Source organism: Oryzias latipes, chromosome 6, assembly GCF_002234675.1.
Source record: "Oryzias latipes chromosome 6, ASM223467v1".
NCBI lineage: Eukaryota > Metazoa > Chordata > Actinopteri > Beloniformes > Adrianichthyidae > Oryzias > Oryzias latipes.
Window position 1 is genome coordinate 20002618 of NC_019864.2, and position 22247 is coordinate 20024864.

Genomic DNA, 22247 nt, shown 5'->3' on the forward strand with positions numbered 1-22247 from the left:
GGCATAGTCTTTCTTTTGCATGTAAATGTCTAAAAATAGATTTTACATAGTGGGGGAAATAGAGAAATAAATCCTCCAGAGTAAAGTGATTTTGTGTCACTCTTCATTTAAAGTCATCAGAGTTGGTCATGTGACATTTCCAAACAAATTATGCTGATGTGTTGATCACAATATATTCAAATACAAATTCTAAATACTTTTTTTGTTTTTTGGAATAGCAACCAGAGCGTAATAGAGATGCTGGCCAGGATGGCGCGGGGTCCTGCCTCTCCTCCCACACCTCCACCGCTGGCTGGCCGCTCTTTTGCTATTTTTATCCCAGCAGTGCTGCTTCTGTTTCCTATCCAGCCAACAGAGAGGAGAGCAGAAGTGCGGGCGTCTCTCATCACTCCCACCTCTCTCGTTCTCCCTTGCTCTTTCCAAAAATAGCGTGAGTCGTGATCTGCTCGTCCTTGAGAGAGGAGCAGTGAGAGGGAGGACTGTATTACCGTATTGCTTAGATTCAGAGAAAGGGGTTATAGATTGATACAAATAGTCACCCCCGCCAAGCCAACCCCAGCGCAGGCTGAATTAATGTGTTGCTATTTTTGGGAGCCCCGTGTTTCCAGGGGAGACCTAATGACGCAATGACGTCAATGCGGGTCAATCGCAGACTGGAGGAATTGAGTGGCTTCCATTTGGAGGTTTTGCAGTATTTCTCACAGAAAGGATGGAAAGGAATACAAAATGGAAGTAAATCTCTTTCTTTCTTATTTTTTTCCTGAAATTGCATCGTAAATTGAGATGAATGAAAATGCTGAATATGATCCCGGTGCCATCATTTCGTCCCAACCCTTCGAGCATCTGCGATAGTAAGGGAGGTGTGTATGGATGATTTTTTTTCCCTCCTCACCCACGGTGCATCTGTGGGATGATGCCTGCCATGATACAACCATGTGGAATAACATTTTTGAAAAAGAAAAAAAACATTTATAGGGAATTTCTTGTGATGTGCATTGCACCAGTTGTTTATTCTGTGTGCAGTTTTTGTGTGAAGCACTGCGCTGTTTTCTCTGCGTAAAAGCTCACTGTCATCAGCTCCAAATGAATCTGCTCTTTTATTTGTATTTTTTCCCTTCTTTTCTGTCTTTCTGGCTGTCTGTCTATCCAGCTCTCAAGAAATTTACACAATCCCGAGCAATTCCAAGCGCTCGCATCCAGACGCACAGAGGCTACGAGCACCTTCGCCCTCATCTCAGGTCACAATCAGTAACGCAGCTTTTGGCCATTTACTCCTGGATTCGGTCTACTCGTGTGCCAGATTCTGACTTCAACGTGTTTACTGGTGCGTATTTTGGCTGTGAGCGGAGTATCCGCAAATTGTAGATCAAGATTGCGCGCGTCATGGTTGCTCAGACGCGCGCAACCAAAAACGCATGGAAGTAGTAATTTAATCATACCCAAAAACTCCGAATTGTGTCTGTCAGGAGTGCACGTTTATATGATGTGTGAAGTGTTCTATTCCTCATTCGTGTGTGTGTGTGTAGGTGTGTGTGTGTGTGTGTGTGGTAGCAGAAATGGTAGTTTATTTGTCATGGGGTGTAAGTATAGGTTTCTGGCCAGGTGACGTGGGTGTAGGCAGGATACATTGACAGTGCAACCCCACAGTAAGAAAATCCTCAGGAGATTTTCTTTTTATTTTTGCATAAATCAACTTGATGTTTGGCCACTTTTAAAAGGACACAAATAGCTCAGAGTTTTCCAAAGATAGTCACACGCTTGACTTAAACACAAGCACGATGTCGTGAGGAGAGACTGGGGAGGAGGGAAAGGAGGTGTGGGGGGGGGGGGTAAGGGCGTTTACCGGGAGGGTTTTGTAGGAGCCTTTCAGAACCACGGACAGCTCACGTGAATCCCATTCAGGGAGTGTGCTTTGTCCTGTCCGCCTTTGGCTGCTGCACCCTCCGTCATGACCCTCCAGAAAACGTCCCCAAAAACAATCCCCCAAAGGATTGATTTTTACCTTCAGCCTGGAAAAATACATTTTATGAGACATCAGAAATTTCTATCAGTTTTAGGTCCTCTGCATGCAGACACCATGATCTTTTTTAATCATCTGGTGTGGGCAGATATCCATCATTTAGGAACGAGTTGGCACAGTAGAAGTTATGATCATTTTTATAAGAAAATCAGATCTTTTATTAGACCAAAGAAATGTGGCTAAGTTTGAGGCTATCTGTGACTGACTATAGCAATACCGTTCCAGCCTTTCAGATTTATTTCCAGTTAAAAAATAATAACAAAACCCTAAAATCCTGCTCCCAACTTTTGAGCATAGTTTTAGGTTTAATTTACACTGTTTTCATTCCATACTAATTTAAAACTGTAGTTACGAAATAATCAAATGTAACATTTCTTGGTATTATTGGTTTATTGAATGCAAAAAAAGTCATTTTAAAAAGAAACCATTTGACATTCTGTTCTGACTTCAGCTGCAAACTCCGTAAAATGTGAAGTGAAAGGCACTTGAAAGAAGATATAAGTCGACATTTTTTTCTGCAGATTTATTACTGTCAAGTCATTTAGCCCCTTATCCGTTTTTTTCCTCAGATGAGACCAATATGGATCAAAAAAATATTTTGCAAGATTTTACTTTTGTAAATTTTCTCTGGTGAAACTAGGATTTCTTTTGAACAGATTAAAAATAATGAAACAATCAAATATTTGGTCAAATTGAAAATATTTAGTTTAGCATATCAAATAGTACACCAAGTCCTGTTTACTGTTGTTCTACTTGAATACTCAAACTCTAGTCACTTTTGATTGTTCCATAAAGCTGAAAGATTGACACTACATTTCCTAACTCTTTGTTTCAGATGCTGGTCCACCTGGGTATGACTCTGGACATCATTTCTGCCAAAGATTGTGTTCTTTTCAGGTCTTTTTGCGGTCTGGGCTTGCTGTCAAGTTAATATCCAGGAAGCCCTTACCCCAAAAAGCATCTGCAAGGGATAAGTTCATCGGGAACCATTTTAAAATATATTTAAATAATCACTGCACTCATATTTTGTCTATAGAAACGATTGTGAAGCACTATATGTGTTTCTTTGAGTTACAAAACAGAATGTGTGTGTTACTGTGTTGTTTTTAAACAAATCAGGTAATATTCCATTTAAAAAAAATTGGCCAAAAGAATAACTTAGTTGTCTTTAACAATGTTTAAGTAATGTTGTGCGTTGTGTGTCAATGACAGGTAAAATCTATGCTCTGTGCTCAGGTGGTTTGAATGAAACTTTAGGGAGTAAGTGATGCATCCACAAGATGGCAGCCTTCCTTTGGAGGAGTTTTTCCTCTGAACATTGAAAATTGGTTGCATCCTTAGCAAGGTCACATCCTACCTAACACTGACTGGATACTCCTCATGGCAGCTGGAAGCTTCTGGTGACAAGATGTTGCCAGTAACTCATTTCAGCTCTGTTTGTGGTGGATTGTATTCTGTTCGTACTGGGCATGCGGCCCACATCTGCAGATCTCTCTTCAGAGTGCTTTTTGTTTTTGCTTTGTTTTTTATTATTTTGAAGTATTTGGAGGAATGCCTTGATTTGAAAAGCAACATGTTTGCCATAAAGAAACCTCTGTGTTTGCCAGATTGTAGTTTTGACCCTTGTGCTATTCTAGGCACTTTACCATTGGGAGTTGGGTCATCTAGACCCACTAGACAGTATGCTGAACCTTTTTACTTCAATGATTTGTGATCTTCACTGGTGTCCATGGATTACATGAAATCTTTCCACCTTTATCCACCTTTTTCATGGTAGGGAGAACACGTCAATGTAAAGGTGGGGTCATAGGATAGCACAAGGGTTAAACGAGTGACAGAAGAAACAGAGGTTCATGTCATGTAGTTTTCATTGCTGTATGTGTGATGTAGCAGATGTATGTTGTAACGCTCACGGGTTGTGCCAAAAGCCCACAGGAACTCAGCAGAGAGAAAGGTTCTGTCCATAGATGCTTGAAATAAGTTTCAATCAAAAACAGATGTGTTGTTCTAAACTGCTTTGAGTTCACAACATCACCGCATGATGAAGGAAACACAATCTGGCAGAAACATTTTATCATAAACCTGTTGCTCCAGCTAACTCTATAGGATTTGGATTATTTAGCAGATGCTTTATCCAAAGCGACTAACAAATCAGGAAGAAAACAAGAAAAGAAAAAAAAAGTTCTAGGAAAAAATGCCTTACTCACAACAGAAAGAGCTTCTCTTTTATGTGCCCAGGAAAACACAAACAGGTTTAAGACCAGTGGCGGAGGTTACAACACAAGCTTATTGCAGAAATTCTTGAATGAAATACTTCCAGAGAAATTTGTCATGCCTTTGTTTTGCATTTATTGCTTTTTTTGTTTTCTAATTCCCGTTTTTCGTCACTGAAAAAAACCCACATCCATATATGTCAGTGGGAATCCCAGAGTAACCCTAAAGCGCTGGTTTTAATAGCTGCGTCATGTTTAGAAATCATGAGAAGCGTTTTCCTTTAGCGAAACACAGAATTGAACCATTCTCAGAAGCAACAGTTTTCATAAACAAAATTGAATTTTCCCTTCTGACTTTGTTTAATGTGATTTTTATTTATTTATATGTTTTGTTAAGGAGAAGAAAAAAAAACTCTTGTATTTGTTTAATTATTTATTTTGTCATGTCCCTGTATTTGTTTAACCTTAGTTACAAAAAACAAGTTGGACATAATGGACATTATTTCACTAAAATGTTTTTCTTTACATTATTTTCACATCTGTTACGCAGGCAGAGAGATGTGGTTGTTCTTGCTTTTATTCTGCAGATGTCATGAAGACATGATCTTTCTCTTCAATTTCAGAAAAAGTGACAGACTGTCATCCAAATGTTTGTTGTAGTACTCTGAAGGTTGAATTTGATAAAGCAAAGATGTCTCATAATCCACCCGACAACTTCACTTTAGCTGGACCAGACAACAGGACGGGCCTCAAAAATCTAGATTTTGGAAACTGTAAGTCTTCACTTATGCATAAGTGAAATTGTTAGAGACGAATTCCATTTATGTACATTTCTGACCAAAAATAAAATAGAATTTAAAAAAAATGTAAATGTTTTTTTCTCATTTGTTGAAGAATTAAAAAAAAGACTAAAGGACTAAATTAAGGTGCCGCTCATATTAACAGCAAACGTAACTGCTTGAGTTTTGTTACCTAAAAAAGAAACCTGACGTGCATTGTAAAGTCCGTAAAAAGATAAGCTCTTTTACAAAAACAGATTATTTTTCTACCAAAAATGAAACTCAGAACTGGCTAAATATCACACAAATTTGGAAGTGATGCACATTTGGAAGTGTTGCAAAAGCAGTTGTAAGGGAAGGTGCTAAATCAGGAACAAGAAATTACACGACACCAGCATAAAATGTATTGTTAAAGGTTTTCCCAATCTTTCTTTTTGTGTTTGTGCTTTCTATTTTAGCACATGTTAGCGAATAAGACAAGACATATTAGTTTATTGGATCCAAGAAAAAGAACAAAAAATCACTTTCACCATTTTCTGATTTTTCAAATTGAGTATTAAAACTATGGTGCATTTAGGGTCTAAAAAACTTTGTTGTAAACCAAAACTGTGTAAGAGCCACATTCATTAAGAAATGTATTTGAAAATGTTAAATGTATCACCTTTAAAGAATTAAAGTTACAATTTTATCTCAGAATGTTGTTTTATAGATTTTTAAAGCTATTTTTTATCATGTGTGTTTTCATGTAACCCTTGTGCTATCCTAGGCACTTTAACATTGGGAGTTGGGTCATCTAGACCCACTAGACAGTGCTCTGAACCTTTTTTCTTCAATGATTTGTGATCTTCACTGGTGTCCATGGATTACATGAAATCTTACCACCTTTATCCACCTTTGTCATGGTAGGGAGAACACGTCAATGTTTAATTTTCCCTCCCAGTCAATAACATACATAGATCCAGATGTTGATTTTGTCGTCGTCATCTAAAGAAGAGGTAAAAAGAGAAAAAAAAAAATTAGAAAAATGAAAGTACCGGTAATCCCATAAATCATGAATTCTCTGGTATTTACAAATGTGGTTTTTTTTGTTTGTTTTGTTTTTTGGTATTGTGAGACACAAAAGAGTCTGAACCTCATTATGCTGGACAAAAGAAACTGAGAAATACAATTACAAAACTAAAGCTCACAAGAGACACATTCTAGTAGATGTTATTGAATTTGAAATAATTGTGAATGTTTAAGTTGACATATAAAAATAGAAAGAATAATGTAGGTAAAACTCCCACAAAAAAACAATTTGTGTTTTTTCAAATTTATCAGCTGTATTTTACATACAAAGAAATATGTGCCGTTTTAATTTAAAAGAGCACATATAAAAACAAAATCGGAATAAATGTTTGATAACCAATGAATAAAAAAAAGCTTTTGTTTTATCAGCTAAATATTCTCTAGATGTTTTTGAAACTAAATGTAGTGTCATTTATTTTTACCTGGACCTTTTAGATAATATTAGCAGATATTTTTATTCTTTGTTGCATTTCCTCTCTGACTTTTTTCCTTTAGTTTAAAAAAAAAAAAATCCGGTCCCACAGGAGCCAAACTTGAAAGACATAAAACTTTCATGCACACTTACATGAATCCTGCATCAGAGACTTTATCGGAACAAACTAAAGCAAGCCACTAACTGTAACAGTGTGCGGGTCAAGATAAAGACATGGCTGACAAAAGTCCCCCATTTGGTGCACATGAGTTCGGCCTCATTAAAACTGTGAAAAGGCGTCATCTGCATGCCTGCATTACAATTTTCACTGTATCTGACTCATGGACATGGAAAAAGAAATAACATCAGTAATTGTGATCAGATGTGATCAACAACTTCTTGTAAAAAACATTCTGACAAATCTGCACTGTAAACTATATTTTGTATTAAAAGGGTTTATGTCTTTAATCTTCTCAGAATGGTAAAAAAAAAACAAAAAAACAATGAAAGTTAACAGATAAATGTGTTTGCATAAATTAATCCCATAAAGTTTACAAAGTTTATTTTGTTTATGTACCTTGGTTAAGTTTTGGTTTCCTAACTTAACTTTATTCTGACAGGGCTCCATCTAACTTCCTGGAAGGTGGAAATTTTTTATGCGTGTCAAATGTATTATTTAAAAAAACAGGAACAGAAAGTGAATAATGGTGGGAAAGCCCTGACTGCTGCAAAATTTCAATCATTGTGACGCTGTGCAGCACAAAACTGACATAATTGTTTTCAGGCTGGACACGAGAAACAACACATGGCTGCTGAGTGACAGAGCGTAAACAAGTCCTGCTAAGTTTGACTAAATTCCTTATGTGTAGAACCTCAACAATTAACTTGATAAATCTGTAAAACTTTTTTTTACCATCAGATCTTTCTGCCCCATTAGCTTCTGATGCAGTTTTTCCTTTTCCCTTACTTTAGGAGGTAAATAAAGGACGTGTGCAGTCTTGTTGCACATCTAAGTGGGCAGGATTTGATAAGAAAGAAGCAGACCCTTCCGGATCAGTGACTCATGTCCTCCCACAAATCATGTGATACAAAATCTCATCAAATATTGATAATTATTTCACAGTGTTTTGGTATTTTTTTTAGTATAAGAGCTTTTTATCTTGCAAAATTACTAAGATCCCAAAACTATAGCACAGAAACATTTCCTTTAGCCTTTTGAAGTCTGATAGACACAGATTATAACTAAATGTGTTTGGGTGTCTGATATCCAATAAAAGGATTCGTTTTTCTCATAAAGAAAATAGTTTTTAGCAATAGCATTTCTTCAGACTAGGACATCACACACAGACGTCAGAGACAGACGTGCAAAGCAAAGGCTTACACACACAATCTTTAGTCATTCCAGATGTTTGGCAGGGTCTTGACCGATCAGGGAAACGTGTTTCCAAGCTGCTGGAAACCTTTCATTGCACAACTTTGAGAAATATCAAAGTTCTCCCCATTTTTTATTTGTATTTTTCCATAAATATTTTTTAATCACTGTATATGATCTGAAACTTTTCAGTGCTGTCTAAAATTGTGTTGTCTAAACTTTTGCCCCTTTTTACTTGATTTCACTGACTTTGCTTTCCATCTGCCTTTAAACAGAACAGTTCTTCTGAAAACTAGAAACTGCTTTACCGTATTTTTTCCATTTCTTTGCCACAGTTAAAGATTGTCAAAATGATTTCCTTTTTCTTGCTCAGACAAGCACTAATATCTACTGTACAGTTGATGTTTCATTTCTCAAAAGTAGAAAGGCAACCTTCAGTTTAAAAAAAATCAATTGAGTCTAGAGCATAAAACTTTTGAAGCCGTTGTTTGAGAGGAAAAGTGAAAAAAAGAGTGAATTCTCTGGTTCTATTGAAAGATGCTGATACAGGAGACTGTATTCTCAAAAACCTTTAGCTTCTCATCTGAGTCATTTTTAAAGTAAAAGTTATGTTGTTTGCACACAAGCCTTTTCCTAAATCTTGCAATCTGGACTCATAAACCAAATGACAAATTATAAAAAAAAAAAAGAAATAAACAACATAAGTATTCCTAAACAATCAAAAACTTCCTTGTCATTGTTGTTCTGTATTATTCCCTAGAATATTACATATCTAGCAGTTTGTTTGTTTTTTTAACTAGTGTGGCAAAAATATATAATTTTACATAACTGGTCTAAAAAACATTTACCATTGCCAGGATATCAGCTCTGTTCGTCAAGGTGAAAAGACACTGGGTAGAAATATAAAAGATCATACATGTTATTTGGTTCTTATTAAACACTGTATGATCAGAATGATTGTAGGTTGTTAGATCAGACTACAGAAATTCTGTTTTTTTTGTCTTTTTTACATTTTCAGATGGTTTTTTGTGCCATATCTTTTTTTACCTAGAAAAATGTAATTTGGCTGAAAAAAAAGGTTGAAAACTGCTAATGTAAAGGGCAGTGATCAGAGGACAATGTTTTTTTTTTTTCTTCCCCCCACAGTTCTTTTATACGTAGTACTTTTGGAAAACGTATACTTTTTTTTTCCCTCCTGCCCCCTACAACCTAACCGGGATATCCAGGAACATGAAGTAGGTAAGTTCTCAGGATGGAAGGGGAGTGACTGGGGTTGTCAGACAGAGGTGAGTAAGAGATGAGTCAACAGCCTCACTATAAGATGCCTGCACTATGGTGCCCAACAGCACCAGACAACCAGACTCAAACTGAGGTAAGGTCAACTCTGCTTCATCTTTTTGCATGACTTTTTTTCTCCATTTGTTCTGCTTTGACACAAAATCCTCACTTTATCATACTTTAGTCTAACTTTGTTTTTTGGGCTTGTGTAAAAACAATGTTTTTGTTATGAATATTATTCTTGTTCCATTTGTTAAAGATGTCCTAAAGCTGTATAGATGAAGTGCTGTTTACCTGTGGGATCAGCCACCACCTGAGCAGAGATTAGTGCCAGCCAAACGCCGTGATCTTTGTACCTGTGACAGTCAGAAAATTGCTGGTGTCTCATCTCAAATATTTGCTGCTCCAGTCAAACACACAGGAAGGAAGCAAACGTACTGCAAAAGTCAACAATCTGATATGAACTCAAGCCCATTTTTATGTTGCTGCTGTTTTTGGACAAAATATCAAAATGCAAAAACAATTGGAAAGACATGTTTACTCTTTACACTGGAATCTTAAGAAAGTAAAAAAAAAGACTGTTGTTCCATGAAAATGTGTCTTAATTTCTGTCTTCCAAGAAAATTTACCTTATCAAGACATGTCTGATATTGCCTAGAATTTTTTTCCTAAAATAAGAATTCTTGATAAGATCCGTTTTTGCTGCACATATGGGAATTTTTTCTTGCTTAATAAGAAAGAAAAAAATATCCCAATCGGGTAAGACTTTTTGACTTATGTCCAATGTTTTTGCAGCATAATCATGTCACTTTTTTTATTCTCATAGGAAGTCTTGCACGCCACATACCTTATTTCAAAGGAAAAACTGCGACCATGGACAGCGCTCTGGTGCTTTTTGCCTTTCTATTCCATTGTTTAAATGTGGCTACAGCTGCCCCCGTGAACCCGGAACTACAGGAGATGAAGTCTAATGTAATAGACATCGCTAAAGAACTTTCTCTAAGACTGGAAAGCATCATACAGGTAAAAATTTGCTCTTCCTTTTGATAAAGACAAAAGTTTTGCATCTTTTAAAGAACTTCTCTCTTGATTGTTTGTGTTTTTTTCAACGTTTTACAGACTTCTATTGGCCCAAAGTTCTCGCCACCTTCTGATGAGCTGAATGGACTTTCCTCCATAATGGCCGTCTTAGATGAATGCACTAACCAAATTTCAGACAACTTTGATGAGGCCAAAAAGATCAAGGTTGACATCTCTTCACTGATGGACTCCATGTCTGAATGGAGTGACAAGCACTGCGGGGAACAGCCCTCGACTCAGGCAGAGAATCAGACATCCAGACGGTTCAGCATCACTGAGAGCATGCAGGCTGTCACCAGGCTAAAGCACTTCCTCCTCCTGCTGCAAAACAACTCCGATCAACTTGAAATTTGTTGAAAGACATTTTACTCCCTAATTCCTGGATTATTTTTTATATAACTTACAATGAAGGACATTTGTGATACATGCACGTGACTGAATATGTATTTAAGCGTATATATGGATTATTTTGCACCAAAGTAACTTTGCTGTTATGTTATTGCCATTTTCATATTTATGAAGACACCTTTTCTGTTTTATACTCTCAATGTTAAATATTGCTGCTTCTAAACAAGCAATAGAATCATTTTAACATTACATAGTGTAATGATTACAGCCTGTCAGGAACAAGGTTGTCTTTTAAGGAAATTCCTTAAAATCAACATTGGTGAGTTTCTATGACAACCCACAGGAATAAATTAATGGAACAATCCCGATTGAGTATTAATAGTTAGCCGAGGAAAAATGTGTGAAATGTTTTGTATTTTGTATTTATTTTTTTGTACTTCTTGCAATAAAGGGTTGATATAACGCTGTACTTTCCACATTTGTGAAATTAAGATTAGATTTAGATTAAAATTAAATCAACAGAACAAATGTTTTTATTTTGAATCCAAATCTTAAAAAACAAAACTGAGATTATTTCTTCATTTAGAGTTTCTTTTGGGAGTGGGCATGGTTGCATGTTATCAGATCACATTACTGGAAACAAAAGGGTTAAGGGTGATTGAAGGATCTTTACAATTATGGGAAATCATCCTAAAATACAACTCATTACTTTAAAAGATATTTATGAAAAAGCAATGAACAGAACACATTTTTTCTTTACATAGTTCACTTATTTGTTCAAAACAAACAAAAAAAAGAACTGAGATTGGAAAATACATCAGAATAGAGACTTCTTTTTTTACACAGGTACTAAATCTTTGAAAATTGTCTTTCTGCAGTGACCGAAAACCTCAGATTTTGTACAATTTGACATTTTTGACATGTCAAAATGAGAAATCTCTCATCTTCTTTGCATCCATTTTTCTTTAACCATCAAACCACTTGTTTCTTTTAATAGCTGCTCCCTTGTTACCGCTGCCCAACAGTTTCTTCTTGTATTGCTCCACCAGGTTTTCAAAGCGGTCGCCTTCTCTTTTCTTGAACCGGTTCTTATTTTGGACTTTCTGCAGAAGAGAAGAAAGTGTCATCAGATATAATAAAACAGCTGACAATAATTCTACATCTACTACAGTTGTTCCAAGATAACAGAGTTCACAGGGTTGCCCCACACCAGTTTTCTCCGCACCAGAACTCTTTTTCTTTTTTTTTTTTTTTTTGTGGCAGCTCAGTCAAACACACTCAACACAGCTGAAACCTTTACAACAGCCAACAGTTTACTCTTGCCGACATTCTTAGGAAGATTCAATGGTGGAAGTATTCTGCCACTAACCTAATTTAAAATGAGACATTTATCTTTCAGGTCGTATCCCATTAAAAGCTGAGACAAAAAAAAAGGATTTTTGAACACGCTTTCGTTGTTTCTTTGAAAGCGTCAGAACAGCTCCAAATGTTTGAGGGCTTTGGTGGCATCTATTGTTAATAAAGAATTAAGGTTTACATTTAAAAGGTCCACAATTAAAGTACGGTACAAACACCAAGTACATATGAATTCAAAAGTACATTTTAAACTTCAGATACTGCATATAAATCCAACTACATAAAGGGCCCCAAATCAGCTTAACGTTTGTTTTTCTTTATGTGACTTTACAAGATTCCACATTTACCATCCGGTCATATTTTGATGAAAACCACATTTTTTTCTTATCTTAGTTCTGAGAGCTGAAGTCTTTTTCTTTGTTAATATGGACCACATGTCAGTAGAAAGTGAAAATTCTTAGGTTTAAAGTTAGGAATGGGCGCGGTCGATATCGGTGCCAGTATTGGTATCGGACAATTTTTAAAAATCTACCGATCTTCTTCTGACTGTTTTCAGAAATTCTCTTTTTTAAATGTATTCTTGTTCCTAATAGAGTAGGAAGATTATGTCTACAGTCATTGTCACTAATTAACTGTTTTCAAGTAGATGTTATTTTTGATAGGGATAAATTTAGTTCCTAATAGATCAGTTATGTCAAATATTCAATAAATGGTCTGAATTCTTTCAGATATATTCATATGAAACCCTTAAAGTGTTACTTATTCCTATGAGATCCTTTGCTGTGTGTTAAAAAGGTCAAGTACAGTGTGATTGTCCAGTAAAAGAAAAGTTGTACATTTCTAATAAAGAAACTTAAAGGAAATCTAAACTAATCGGTCGGAAATAATTATATCGGCCCATCCCTATTTAAAATATTTGTTTTGATTTTGTAGATCATGGCTGGCAGTTAGGATATTATTAGATGGAAATCTTTGAAAGCATACAAACCGGATTTTTAAGCTGTGACGGCTTTTCAACCATCAACCTCCTTTGATTGCTTCTTTTAGATCCTGGCTTTGCTTTTTTAGGAGGCGGGGCTTGTTGCTTTCCTTTGTCACGCATTCTGCAAAAGGTCAGAGTTTATTTTTTTATCGTCCAGATCAAATTTAAACTAATATTTCATCTTTAAACAAAACAACAACCTAATGCTTAAAAATCTACAAAACAATTAAGATTTATTTAGGGAAACAATAAGTTATGAGTGTCTGTAACCAGGAATAGTACCTGATCTTAGGCCCTCGGTGAGATGGCAAAGGTAGAACCTTCTTTCGTTTTTTTCCATTCTTCAAATCGACATGCTCGACCGCAGCTTTGGTCTGGAAACCTGAATAGAATCCATGTTGATTCTGCTTTTCGGGATTACCTGAGAAATAAAATAAACAGGAGAAAAAAAGAGACATTTCTAACTTGCTGAACATTTTAATGGTTAGCATTCAGTGTAAGGAGAAAAAAAAGAAACCCATCAGTGATGAAATGTGCAACTGCTTCTACGCAGCTTACTGTTTCTTTACAGTCGTGCTGTTGTCTGGTTCAAACTGCTTTGTCAGACTTCCCTTTTCCTGCGTCTCGTCATGAGTAACAGAACAACTTGAGCACAAATTCTTCCAGTTTACTATCCCAAGGAACACTTCTGTCAACCACATCTATCTACCACTTCCGCATATCTCAGTCAGTTGAAGGTCTGAAAGTCCTGAAGAATCGTGACACATTGGTGTCTCCCACCTCGATCTCAAGACTTTTAACCTGTTCTCAGTGCAGCTGGTTTTCCCCAACTGAAAAGAAATCAGACTTACCTTTCTTTTGATCTGGTTCTTCATTTCCACTTTTCTGAAGTCTGGCGTTGTCTCCAAGGGTTTTCTGTTGAGGCTTTCCCCCTTTAAAAGCATTACTTTTCAAGAAATCCTGTCAAATCACCCACAGTGTCAACGAAAGCCATTAAAGCGTATTAGTTGCAGAGCAAACATATCTGTGAAGGCGTACCTTGTGTTTTTGCTTTCTGATTTCTTTTATTTTGAGTTTCCTTGAATCTTCCAGAGAAAACTCCACAATTGGTCTCTGTGTAAAGAAGCAAAACACAAAAATATTAGAGTTGGTGTATGTTTTTAGGAGATAAAAAAGAATGGCAGCAAAGACTGATTTCACAGACTTTAAGTTTGTAGATAGCGTACCTTATGTGCACTGAAGATGTCTGGGTTATTATTTAGGTACCGCAGAGTGCTAAGAGCTTGTTCGTGCTCCTGGAACTGAACAAAGCCGTAACCCAGGGACTGTCCTAGAACCTGACCCCTCTCTGGCTTCTTGTCATACATGACTCGACACTAAAACAACAGAATTCAAAACAGATTTAGAAGAAAACCGCAAAAAGAAATCCAAACAGGCAAAAACAGATATTTGCTTAAAGCTCAAAACTAGGTGAATCCATCCCAATCTACCTCCGTGATCCGAACTCCTTTCACTCCTTTAACAGCTTGAAGGCAGAGAGCTTTCAGCTTCTTATTGTCCACCGACTTAGGCAGGTTATGGATGCACAGGCGAGTTTTGGACACGAACACACTGATGTCCCGAAGCTTGGCTCTTTTCATTTCCTCAAACTTAAAAAAAACATAGAATGTCTTTGAATTATTTTTAAAAGAAGAACAAATTAGAAATAATAAACAACATAGAAGACTGAATGAAGCCTGGTGCATAAAAAAAATGAAAGAATTTTCCCATAAAGATCGACTGACTCGAGTCCTTTTGGCCATGTCTGCCTCAGAAACCCCCTCAGCAGCCTTCGTCCCAGAACGAATCACTGAAAGTTAAGAAGAACATTTACACTGAAAAGCTTTCCATGGGTAATGCTAAGATTGCAAAATTAAAGCCCCTCTCGACATTATCAGAGTTATGAAAGGCTAAAATGTGCGGACTTACGCCCCTCCCTGGCAAGGTACAGATTCCTGCTGCCCGTTTCTACTTTCTTCTTATCGACTTTCAGCTTGACAGCGTCTTCTCTGGACACTGCTGCAACAATCGACAGCTTTCTGCCATCCACACGGATGCCACCTTTCTGCAGCACAGGCGAAGAAAAGGTCATCCGTTTTACTAAAACAGTTGATGAGAAACAAAAAAAAAAAAGAGAGAAGCTTATCCGTTACCTCTGCTTCATCCTGGGCAGCAACTATACATCGGTCTGCAGCGTCTTTGGTCTTAAACTGAGCAAATGCACAACCTGGAAAAGTGACATACAAGGTTGTAAGGGTCAGCGATTTGATTTAAAGCAGAAAAGCCTTTTAGTTGTTCCCTTCTGACCTTTTGAATGTTCTGTGTCTGGATGAAGGAGGATCTTTATGTAATTTAGCTCTCCGTACTGAAGGAGAACGCTCTCCAGTCCTTCTTCATCCGTATCAAAAGACAAGTTCCTAAAAACCAGAAGGAGGCATTGTGATTTGACGCGACAGAATGTGAACGCTAAAAAACGTCTGTTGTGTGTTCAGCTAGCCTGAAAAGGATTCAAGTTTATTGACTTAAAGGAGCATTTAGGTTTAAGTTGGAGAAGAGGCCAACCTTATGAAAACTGTTCGGCCCTCTTTCACATCAGAAGGGAGATCTTTTTTCCGAGCTTTTCTTTTAGCTAAAAATGAAATCCACACATAAAATATACATTTCTTAGTTTCCATAAAGACCACATTCTATGTTCATGTATATGAAATATTTTTACCTGATTGATCATCATCATCATCTTCTGCATCCTCACTGGCTGAATCGCCATTGGCTGAATCGAGGCCATCATCATCATCATCATCATCATCATCATTGCTATTGTCGTCATCGTCATCTTCCTCCTCTTCTTTTCTATGGTCATCCTCATCTTCACTGTTTCCCTCCTCATCTTCACTTTTTTCATTGTCCTCACTGTCATCTTCATCCTCACTTTCATCTTCCTCCTTTACCTTAGGCTCTTCTACTGGCTGCACAACTTGGCTCTGTTCTTCATCCTCATCACAAGTGTCACTTGCTTGTTTTGTGTTCTTGTTGCCTAAGAAAAAAAATGAAATAACATCTCTGCGAAATTTTCAATCAAAAGAAAAGTCTTTGAACAGTAAAATGTGTTTTTCCTCAAGTCACGCATTTATTACTCTTGTATTCCCAGTAGCTACAGAGGCAGAAGACAAATGTTCCAACTAAACCAAAACTTTTTCTAATAAAATGAGAGCCTTTACATTTGTAACTCATTAGGCATTAAAATATGTAAGGCCTTCTTTTTTAGACTCTGAAGAACAAAGGTTGTTACCAAGCTTTAACAAAGGCAAAAATAATATTGGTTTTGAAGCACAAGACTTCAAAATCTAACATTTACTTTTGGAAAACTGTCAATTGGAGCTTTTTAAAACCACGACCTGGCTCTAGGGCTGCTCTGAGTCTTCATTACCTGGATGTGATGACTGTGTTGAGGCGGTATATTTGTCTTTAGGTACAGCCCAGTCAACTGCAACAGGTCGACCTGTGATAAAACGGCGTCAAATTAAGTATAAAGAAAAAAAAATGTCAAAGACAAATGTTTTACCCTCTGACCTTTTATCTCCTTTAGGTTCATCGCCTTCAGTGCCTTTGCTGCTCCACACACATTTTTAAACAGCACAAATGCAAATCCTCGCATTTTTCCATCTATTGAAATATTTCTTAAAGTTAAAACAAAGCTGTAATATTTTTGGAATACTGAAAAAAATGAAGGAAAACATGTTCACCGGGTTTCAGGGGAATCTTGGCCTCCAAAACTGTTCCATATTTTTCAAAAACCTCTTTAAGATCATCCTCTGAACACTGAAATGTTAGGAGTTATATGAGATTCTGTGGCACAGACGACTTGCTGTAGAAATCTTTACATGAATAAGTCTGTACCTTAAAACTGAGATTCCTGATAATCAGTCGAGATTTCAGCTGTTGTTTTTTGATGCCAGGGACTTTCTTTGCACCAGGATTTGGTGCTGGATCTGTCTTTTTAACTACAAAAGTGAAGACATGATTACAAAACTTAGACAAGAGTATGTAAGTCAGATCACAGATTGTATTGTTTTCTTCATCCAAACCTGCTTTCTTTTTGTCATCGATCTTCTTCTTTGCCAAAGAAAGAGAGAGCCTCTTCCCATCGAAGTCTTTGATTTCTTTCAGGGCTCGTTGTGCATCATCTTCCATGGAATACTTGACAAAACCGAACCCCCGACATTTTTCTGTACCTGAATTAAAAAACAGGCATAATTAGCTCGGTTTAAAAAATGTCATAGATTCACATTTCTAGTAAATTAATAATAATAATAATAATAATAATAATAAAACTTTGTTTTTCACACCACTAGTGCTTTAATTTGTATGTTATTTTAAAATTTCTCGCCGTTATTTAACATATTGTCATGTGTTCTGTTTTATGGTATTGGGACAACAACAGTACCTTTTTCTCGGACCACGAAGCATTGTTTGACCGGACCGATTTCTGAGAAGATTTCTTCAAGCCGCTCGTTTGTCGCTGATTCTGGTAAAGACCCAACGAAGATGGTTTGCGTGTGCATGGCCCTCTCGCCTGCGGTTACCGCGAAACACAAAGTTAGCACTAAGTAACCGACTGTATTTAAAAACCGTAAATAAGATTTATCGACCAATCACTCAGCTATTCAGTGAAGGTCTGGGGAGGGGAAAATCGCTTTTAAGGGCACGCGATAACAAACTTAAGTCGCATGTTTACATGAGGGAGAAACCATCTTGAAATTGACAGGAAGTTTGTCGGTTGATGCTTTCTCCCACAAAGCCAGTGTGCTGCCACCTACCGCTCCGGAGGTGAAAATGTCGCTCCGGTTTTGTATAGATCTTTCAAGTGAAGCTCATTCTCAATTAAAATGCCCACTTGATCCTAATCTACAACTGACCGTGTCAAATACATAAAACTTGCAGACAATTGTGTAAGTAATAAAAGGCATTACAAAATCAGTGACGTAAAATATTATTTCTTATATGTTAGCAACTCTTTCATTTCAGCATATTTACACCTTAAACTACAATAAAACCATTTGGCATTAGTTTTAAAAAAGCCACAAATAAAACATGTAATGGGCTTTTGGTTGGTATTTTAATAGCTTAATTTTTAATTAATTTTATTTTTTCATAGGAATTTGATTGCAGTGAATTCATTGTTGGCCATCTTAAAACGTTAAAATCTACATTTTGTTTTTATTTCTTAGTATGTAGGCCTGTTTTTCCCCAACCATTTCATTGTAAGCTAGATGTTAATTTTCGTTTGTTAAGCAGCATTTTCCCTAAGAAGTTTCTTATATTTTTTTTATGGACCGATTGAAACTGACTAAAGTTAAATCTTTTTTTTTAACTTTAATAGAGGCAAACGAGTCACTTTTTATTAATCCATATTGCCCCTCATGTAAATGTGAAATTCATTTCCCACTTCAGAAACTATGTTTTCTCTCTGCAAGTGTCATGAAGAAAGGAACTGAAAGGTACTAGAGGACTTATGACCCATTATGAAAAGTATTACAGATGACTTTTAAAAGACAAATAATTGATAATGTAATACAGATTATAGCTTGTTCAACATTGATTGGGTTTATATGGAATAAATCAAGGAAAAAACACACAAAGAAATCAATTTCATTCAGTTTTTCACATTTTTTTTCCCTAGTAATTTTCAAGTTACAAGCATAAAAAAGTGCCACATTTATAATATTCCATAACAGAAATGTTCAAGTACAGAGATGTAGTGTCATAATGAAGATTTAAAAGCATCAAGTCACAGAGAAAATTAAAATTTGAATTTAAAATGATTACTGGTAAGTCAGCTACAGATAACAGTCCTTCATTTCTTTAACAAAACTCAATATGACGATGCACAAAAGCGATTTCTCCCTGGTTCCACATCGTTTCATGACATTTAAAAACAGGCTGTTTCAAATGGACCAAAATCAGTCAACAACACGTCCTCTAAATGTTAGAGACCACAATAAAAAAAAAAACTGCACCCGTCCACTTGTGTCAGAGTGCTAAGAAGAGAGAATCTCGGAACATAAAACTGATTTAATTTTCTTCTAAACAGTTAAAAGTGTCAACATTTTGGTTGTATTCATTTCACATCTTTAGATTTCCAAATAGCTACTCCTTCCAACAGTTTATCCCGTCTCGACCGATTTGTCACCTTTTGATTGATTGTCAGGATAAAATCTCTTAATCAAGTGAGTCTAAAGGAGTTGTTCAGCTCAGTGGAGATCCGTTATTGAAATGGAAGACATTTCTGGAAGCATCTCTCTTCTCCACAACAGTTTGTCTTGTGTTTAGAAATGCTGAGTTCACATTTGCATCGGCTTTGCAACTTTTTTGCCAACATTTAACACGTTAAATATTAAGATAAGAACGTTTGTAAAAGCCAAAAACAAGAAACAAACGGAAAATTTGTCAATGAAGTTGTCAAAACAATAACTTCAGTAGATTTATAAAGTTCACAGTAAGTGTGTAAAACTGACTAATTTGATTTCTGGGACTTAAATTAACCTTGAAATGGTGAAACTGTTATTTATGCTGAGAACATTTTATTTAAACCCTGCTTTGGATCTGCATTTAAAATGAACCTTCTTACATCTTTGCCTTAAGAGGGGAGATTTGAAGGGAGTGTAGGAAGGAGTTTAGGGTGGTCAGATATTCTTGAGGATACCTCCTTAAGTGACCCGCATGTGTTGAGTCCTCCCACTTCTTTACAGAGACGTCCATTCCATGCTTCTTCCAGTAATCAATGAGTTTCTCCACCGTTTGCGCATGGCTCATCACATCATTCTCGCAAAAGAACATTAGTGCAGGGGCTCTGACTGGATTGTTCCAGAAAACATCAATGCTGGAGTTAAAGTGGTCCACCGTTTGGGTTTTAAAGATAGTGAAGTACAGCAGGCTTATTTGTTTAATCAAGGTCTCAAAACGAGGAAAAACTGTTTTACCAAGACCTAAACAGACAGACAGGAAAAAAACAAAGACATCCAATATTATTTTTTACCTAAAATAAAAAAAGCTGGTTTTATATACATAATTTATTGAAGAAAAAAAAAATCCATTCAGTACTTGATGCTTGAACCCACTTACCTGTGGCCATTTGCTCCAATGAGCCTACCACCAAGCTGTCATAAACTTGACCTTTGATCCTACTGGCAAATTCCTGGTATTTCTCTTGGTCGTGCGACATATGAACAAGCAGTTGGGCAAATGTGTAGCCGCCAATTGAGAAAGCGTGGACAAGCAGAGGCCGGGACATAAAGCGATCACTCAGAAGCAAATCCAGCAATGTTTTCCCACGGTCTAGTCCCCATCGAGGCCACAGGAAATCCTTTACCTAGTAAAAAAAAATTAAAAGAGCAATTTGTAAATAAATGTAGGTATTCAATTCAAGATCAGAAACCTAAATAAATAAAAAAAATGCAATTTACATAATTTTATTCCATTCCACTGCAGTTGTTGCAGAAGATTTTAACATCTCCTGCTTAATTTCACTGACCTCTGTGATTTTTATTGCATGTTTTAATAATATGAAGTTTAAATAAAGTTATTATTATTTTTTTTAAAGAAGTCTTTACCTCACTCTCCACCACGATGACGTCGAAGCCGGTGCGAAAGTAAATCTCACAATACTTATCCACGGCTTGTGGACGTGAACCCAACCACGGCAACATCAGCATTAGTGGTTTGGTGATCGGACTTCCGGAACCCGTAGCTGTTAGTTCACTCATATACAGGGTCACGTTTTTACAGAGGTGCTGGGCAGTAATGCCTCTGCTTAGCGCTGTTCTGGCCAACATGGTCGCCGACAACATTCCGAATATGATGACAGAGAAAGGTCTGCAGAGGACACAGACAGACCGGAAACCAAATGAGAAGTTAAAGGAAATACAGTTTAACGAATAACATCTTAAGTTTCTGCATCTAAGCTACTAAGCTAGTAGGCACTCATTTTAAATCACTTATAGTACTCACTTTGTAGTACTTTTTAGCCATACGTGTACGCTAAAATGTAAAGAGATTTAAATGTTTGTCGTCTTGCCTTATTCCACAACAATGGCACAAATGTCCAGAGGCAACATAACATCTAACAGTAAATCAGGGAATTTTCCAATGACAAAACAAGTTAAGGTCGTCAGGTTCATGTAACTACAACTGTTCCGACAAATAAAAGAAAAAGGCTCTAATTTGCAAATAAAGCTATTACGAAACACATTACGAGCAACGACACTTATTTTTTTTATATAAATACAGATGTTATTCAAACGAAAGCTAAAATAAATAATAAGTTTACTCTTGTTTTCCTCTGCCCGCTCAACACAATGATGTCCACGTCTTCTTCTTCGTCTGCTTCAGTTTTTGAAGCAGAACTTCTTTTTCTTGTACTTTAAATGGCGGGAGGCACCAATGACAAGGAGCAATGCTGCCATCTACTGTGTTGGAGTGTCAGTCGGAGTAAGGGACTACTTTTTTTATTTTTTTCTTTATTTTCAATGAACTTTATTGCACATTTTTAAATTTACAGAAATTCACATTCACTTGCACAATAAAGAAACAATTGTTTCACATATAAGACCAAAAATCAATAATAGTAATAAGCCCTGTGTGTGCCTTTGTCTTTGTTTTTTTTTTATAAATGCTCATATACAGACCAAGTTAGGGTGAACTAACGTTATAAATAAAGAAAAAACAAAACAAAATTAACAAAAAAAAGGCAAAAGGCAAGGCAAAAAATAATTCAAAATAACAATAAAATAAAAATGATTTTCTTGTTTTTGTTTGGAATGCATTTAAGACACTTATAATAATAGAAAAATAATTTAAAAAACTACTAAACAAAGGGCATGTATTTTTCCATTTAAATAAATGAATGAAATGTTTGCATAAAACAATAACAACATTGATGACATCAGAAATTCCCAGGTCCAGATTTTCCATATAGAAAAAAACATCAGGTAAGTAAAAAAAAGGGAATATTTAAAACTTTGAGTGACGACCAATTGTGAATATCATTCCAAAATATTTTTATCTGGTTGCAACTGTCAAAGAGATGTTCTAACATTTCAGTTTCAGATTGAAATTTGTATATTTAATGTAAAAAAATCTCCAATGGGGTAAATTTTAGATATTATTTTAAAATGTGTTTCTTTCATTTTAGGTGGAAGTGGGTACTTTGTGTATAAAGAAAAAGATTTGTCCATTAGGGTGGTTTCTAGGTCGTGTCTATTGTTTGTACTAAAGTTGCAGAAAATTATTTGTTTAAAGGTT

The 22247-nt window shown here is 36.2% G+C and overlaps 3 protein-coding genes across 5 annotated transcripts; 1 reads left to right on the top strand and 2 right to left on the bottom strand.

Moving 5' to 3' along the window:
* The first annotated feature begins 8971 nt into the window (after positions 1 to 8971).
* lepa (leptin) lies at positions 8972 to 11035 on the top strand. 2 transcript variants are annotated; one of them, NM_001104720.3, is given in 3 exon segments: positions 9143 to 9236; positions 9969 to 10165; positions 10262 to 11035. In NM_001104720.3, coding segments are annotated over 2 exon segments (468 nt in total). In that variant the 5' UTR covers positions 9143 to 9236; positions 9969 to 10015; the 3' UTR covers positions 10580 to 11035.
* Positions 11036 to 11080: 45 nt separating this feature from the next.
* Positions 11081 to 17767, bottom strand: rbm28 (RNA binding motif protein 28). The gene is made up of 19 exons (XM_023955911.1): positions 17392 to 17767; positions 17033 to 17179; positions 16845 to 16948; positions 16691 to 16766; positions 16518 to 16610; positions 16375 to 16446; positions 15664 to 15981; positions 15510 to 15576; positions 15255 to 15364; positions 15101 to 15174; positions 14877 to 15012; positions 14693 to 14757; positions 14399 to 14557; positions 14135 to 14284; positions 13947 to 14021; positions 13760 to 13868; positions 13191 to 13329; positions 12915 to 13029; positions 11081 to 11673 (listed from the first exon to the last, which is right to left on the bottom strand). The coding sequence occupies exons 1-19, from the start codon at positions 17507 to 17509 to the stop codon at positions 11536 to 11538; spliced, it is 2265 nt and encodes a 754-aa protein (XP_023811679.1). The 5' UTR covers positions 17510 to 17767; the 3' UTR covers positions 11081 to 11535.
* Positions 17768 to 17926: 159 nt separating this feature from the next.
* On the bottom strand, positions 17927 to 21377 carry LOC101156969 (transmembrane protein 53). Of its 2 annotated transcripts, none has more exons than XM_004069678.4 (4): positions 21274 to 21377; positions 20558 to 20819; positions 20070 to 20316; positions 17927 to 19933 (listed from the first exon to the last, which is right to left on the bottom strand). In XM_004069678.4, the coding sequence occupies exons 2-4, from the start codon at positions 20792 to 20794 to the stop codon at positions 19572 to 19574; spliced, it is 846 nt and encodes a 281-aa protein (XP_004069726.2). In that variant the 5' UTR covers positions 20795 to 20819; positions 21274 to 21377; the 3' UTR covers positions 17927 to 19571. The 2 variants fall into 2 exon arrangements, with proteins under 2 accessions (XP_004069726.2, XP_011474511.1); XM_011476209.3 differs by lacking the exon at positions 21274 to 21377 and adding an exon at positions 20955 to 21251.
* Between the last annotated feature and the right edge of the window lie 870 nt (positions 21378 to 22247).

What these genes read in the sequence shown, in the direction of transcription:
- lepa (XM_023955369.1), top strand. Translation starts at nt 9,926, where the DNA reads ATGTTTTTGCAGCATAATCATGTCACTTTTTTTATTCTCATAGGAAGT. An exon ending in GACTGGAAAGCATCATACAG is followed by an intron (nt 10,166 to 10,261) that starts GTAAAAATTTGC and finishes AACGTTTTACAG; the next exon opens with ACTTCTATTGGCCCAAAGTT.
- rbm28 (XM_023955911.1), bottom strand. Translation starts at nt 17,509, where the DNA reads ATGCACACGCAAACCATCTTCGTTGGGTCTTTACCAGAATCAGCGACA. An exon ending in CTTCGTGGTCCGAGAAAAAG is followed by an intron (nt 17,180 to 17,391) that starts GTACTGTTGTTG and finishes TTTTTAATTCAG; the next exon opens with GTACAGAAAAATGTCGGGGG. An exon ending in AACACAGTCATCACATCCAG is followed by an intron (nt 15,982 to 16,374) that starts GTAATGAAGACT and finishes TTTTTTTCTTAG; the next exon opens with GCAACAAGAACACAAAACAA.
- LOC101156969 (XM_004069678.4), bottom strand. Translation starts at nt 20,794, where the DNA reads ATGTTGTCGGCGACCATGTTGGCCAGAACAGCGCTAAGCAGAGGCATT. An exon ending in TCATCGTGGTGGAGAGTGAG is followed by an intron (nt 20,317 to 20,557) that starts GTAAAGACTTCT and finishes TTTTTTTACTAG; the next exon opens with GTAAAGGATTTCCTGTGGCC. An exon ending in ATTGGAGCAAATGGCCACAG is followed by an intron (nt 19,934 to 20,069) that starts GTAAGTGGGTTC and finishes CTGTCTGTTTAG; the next exon opens with GTCTTGGTAAAACAGTTTTT.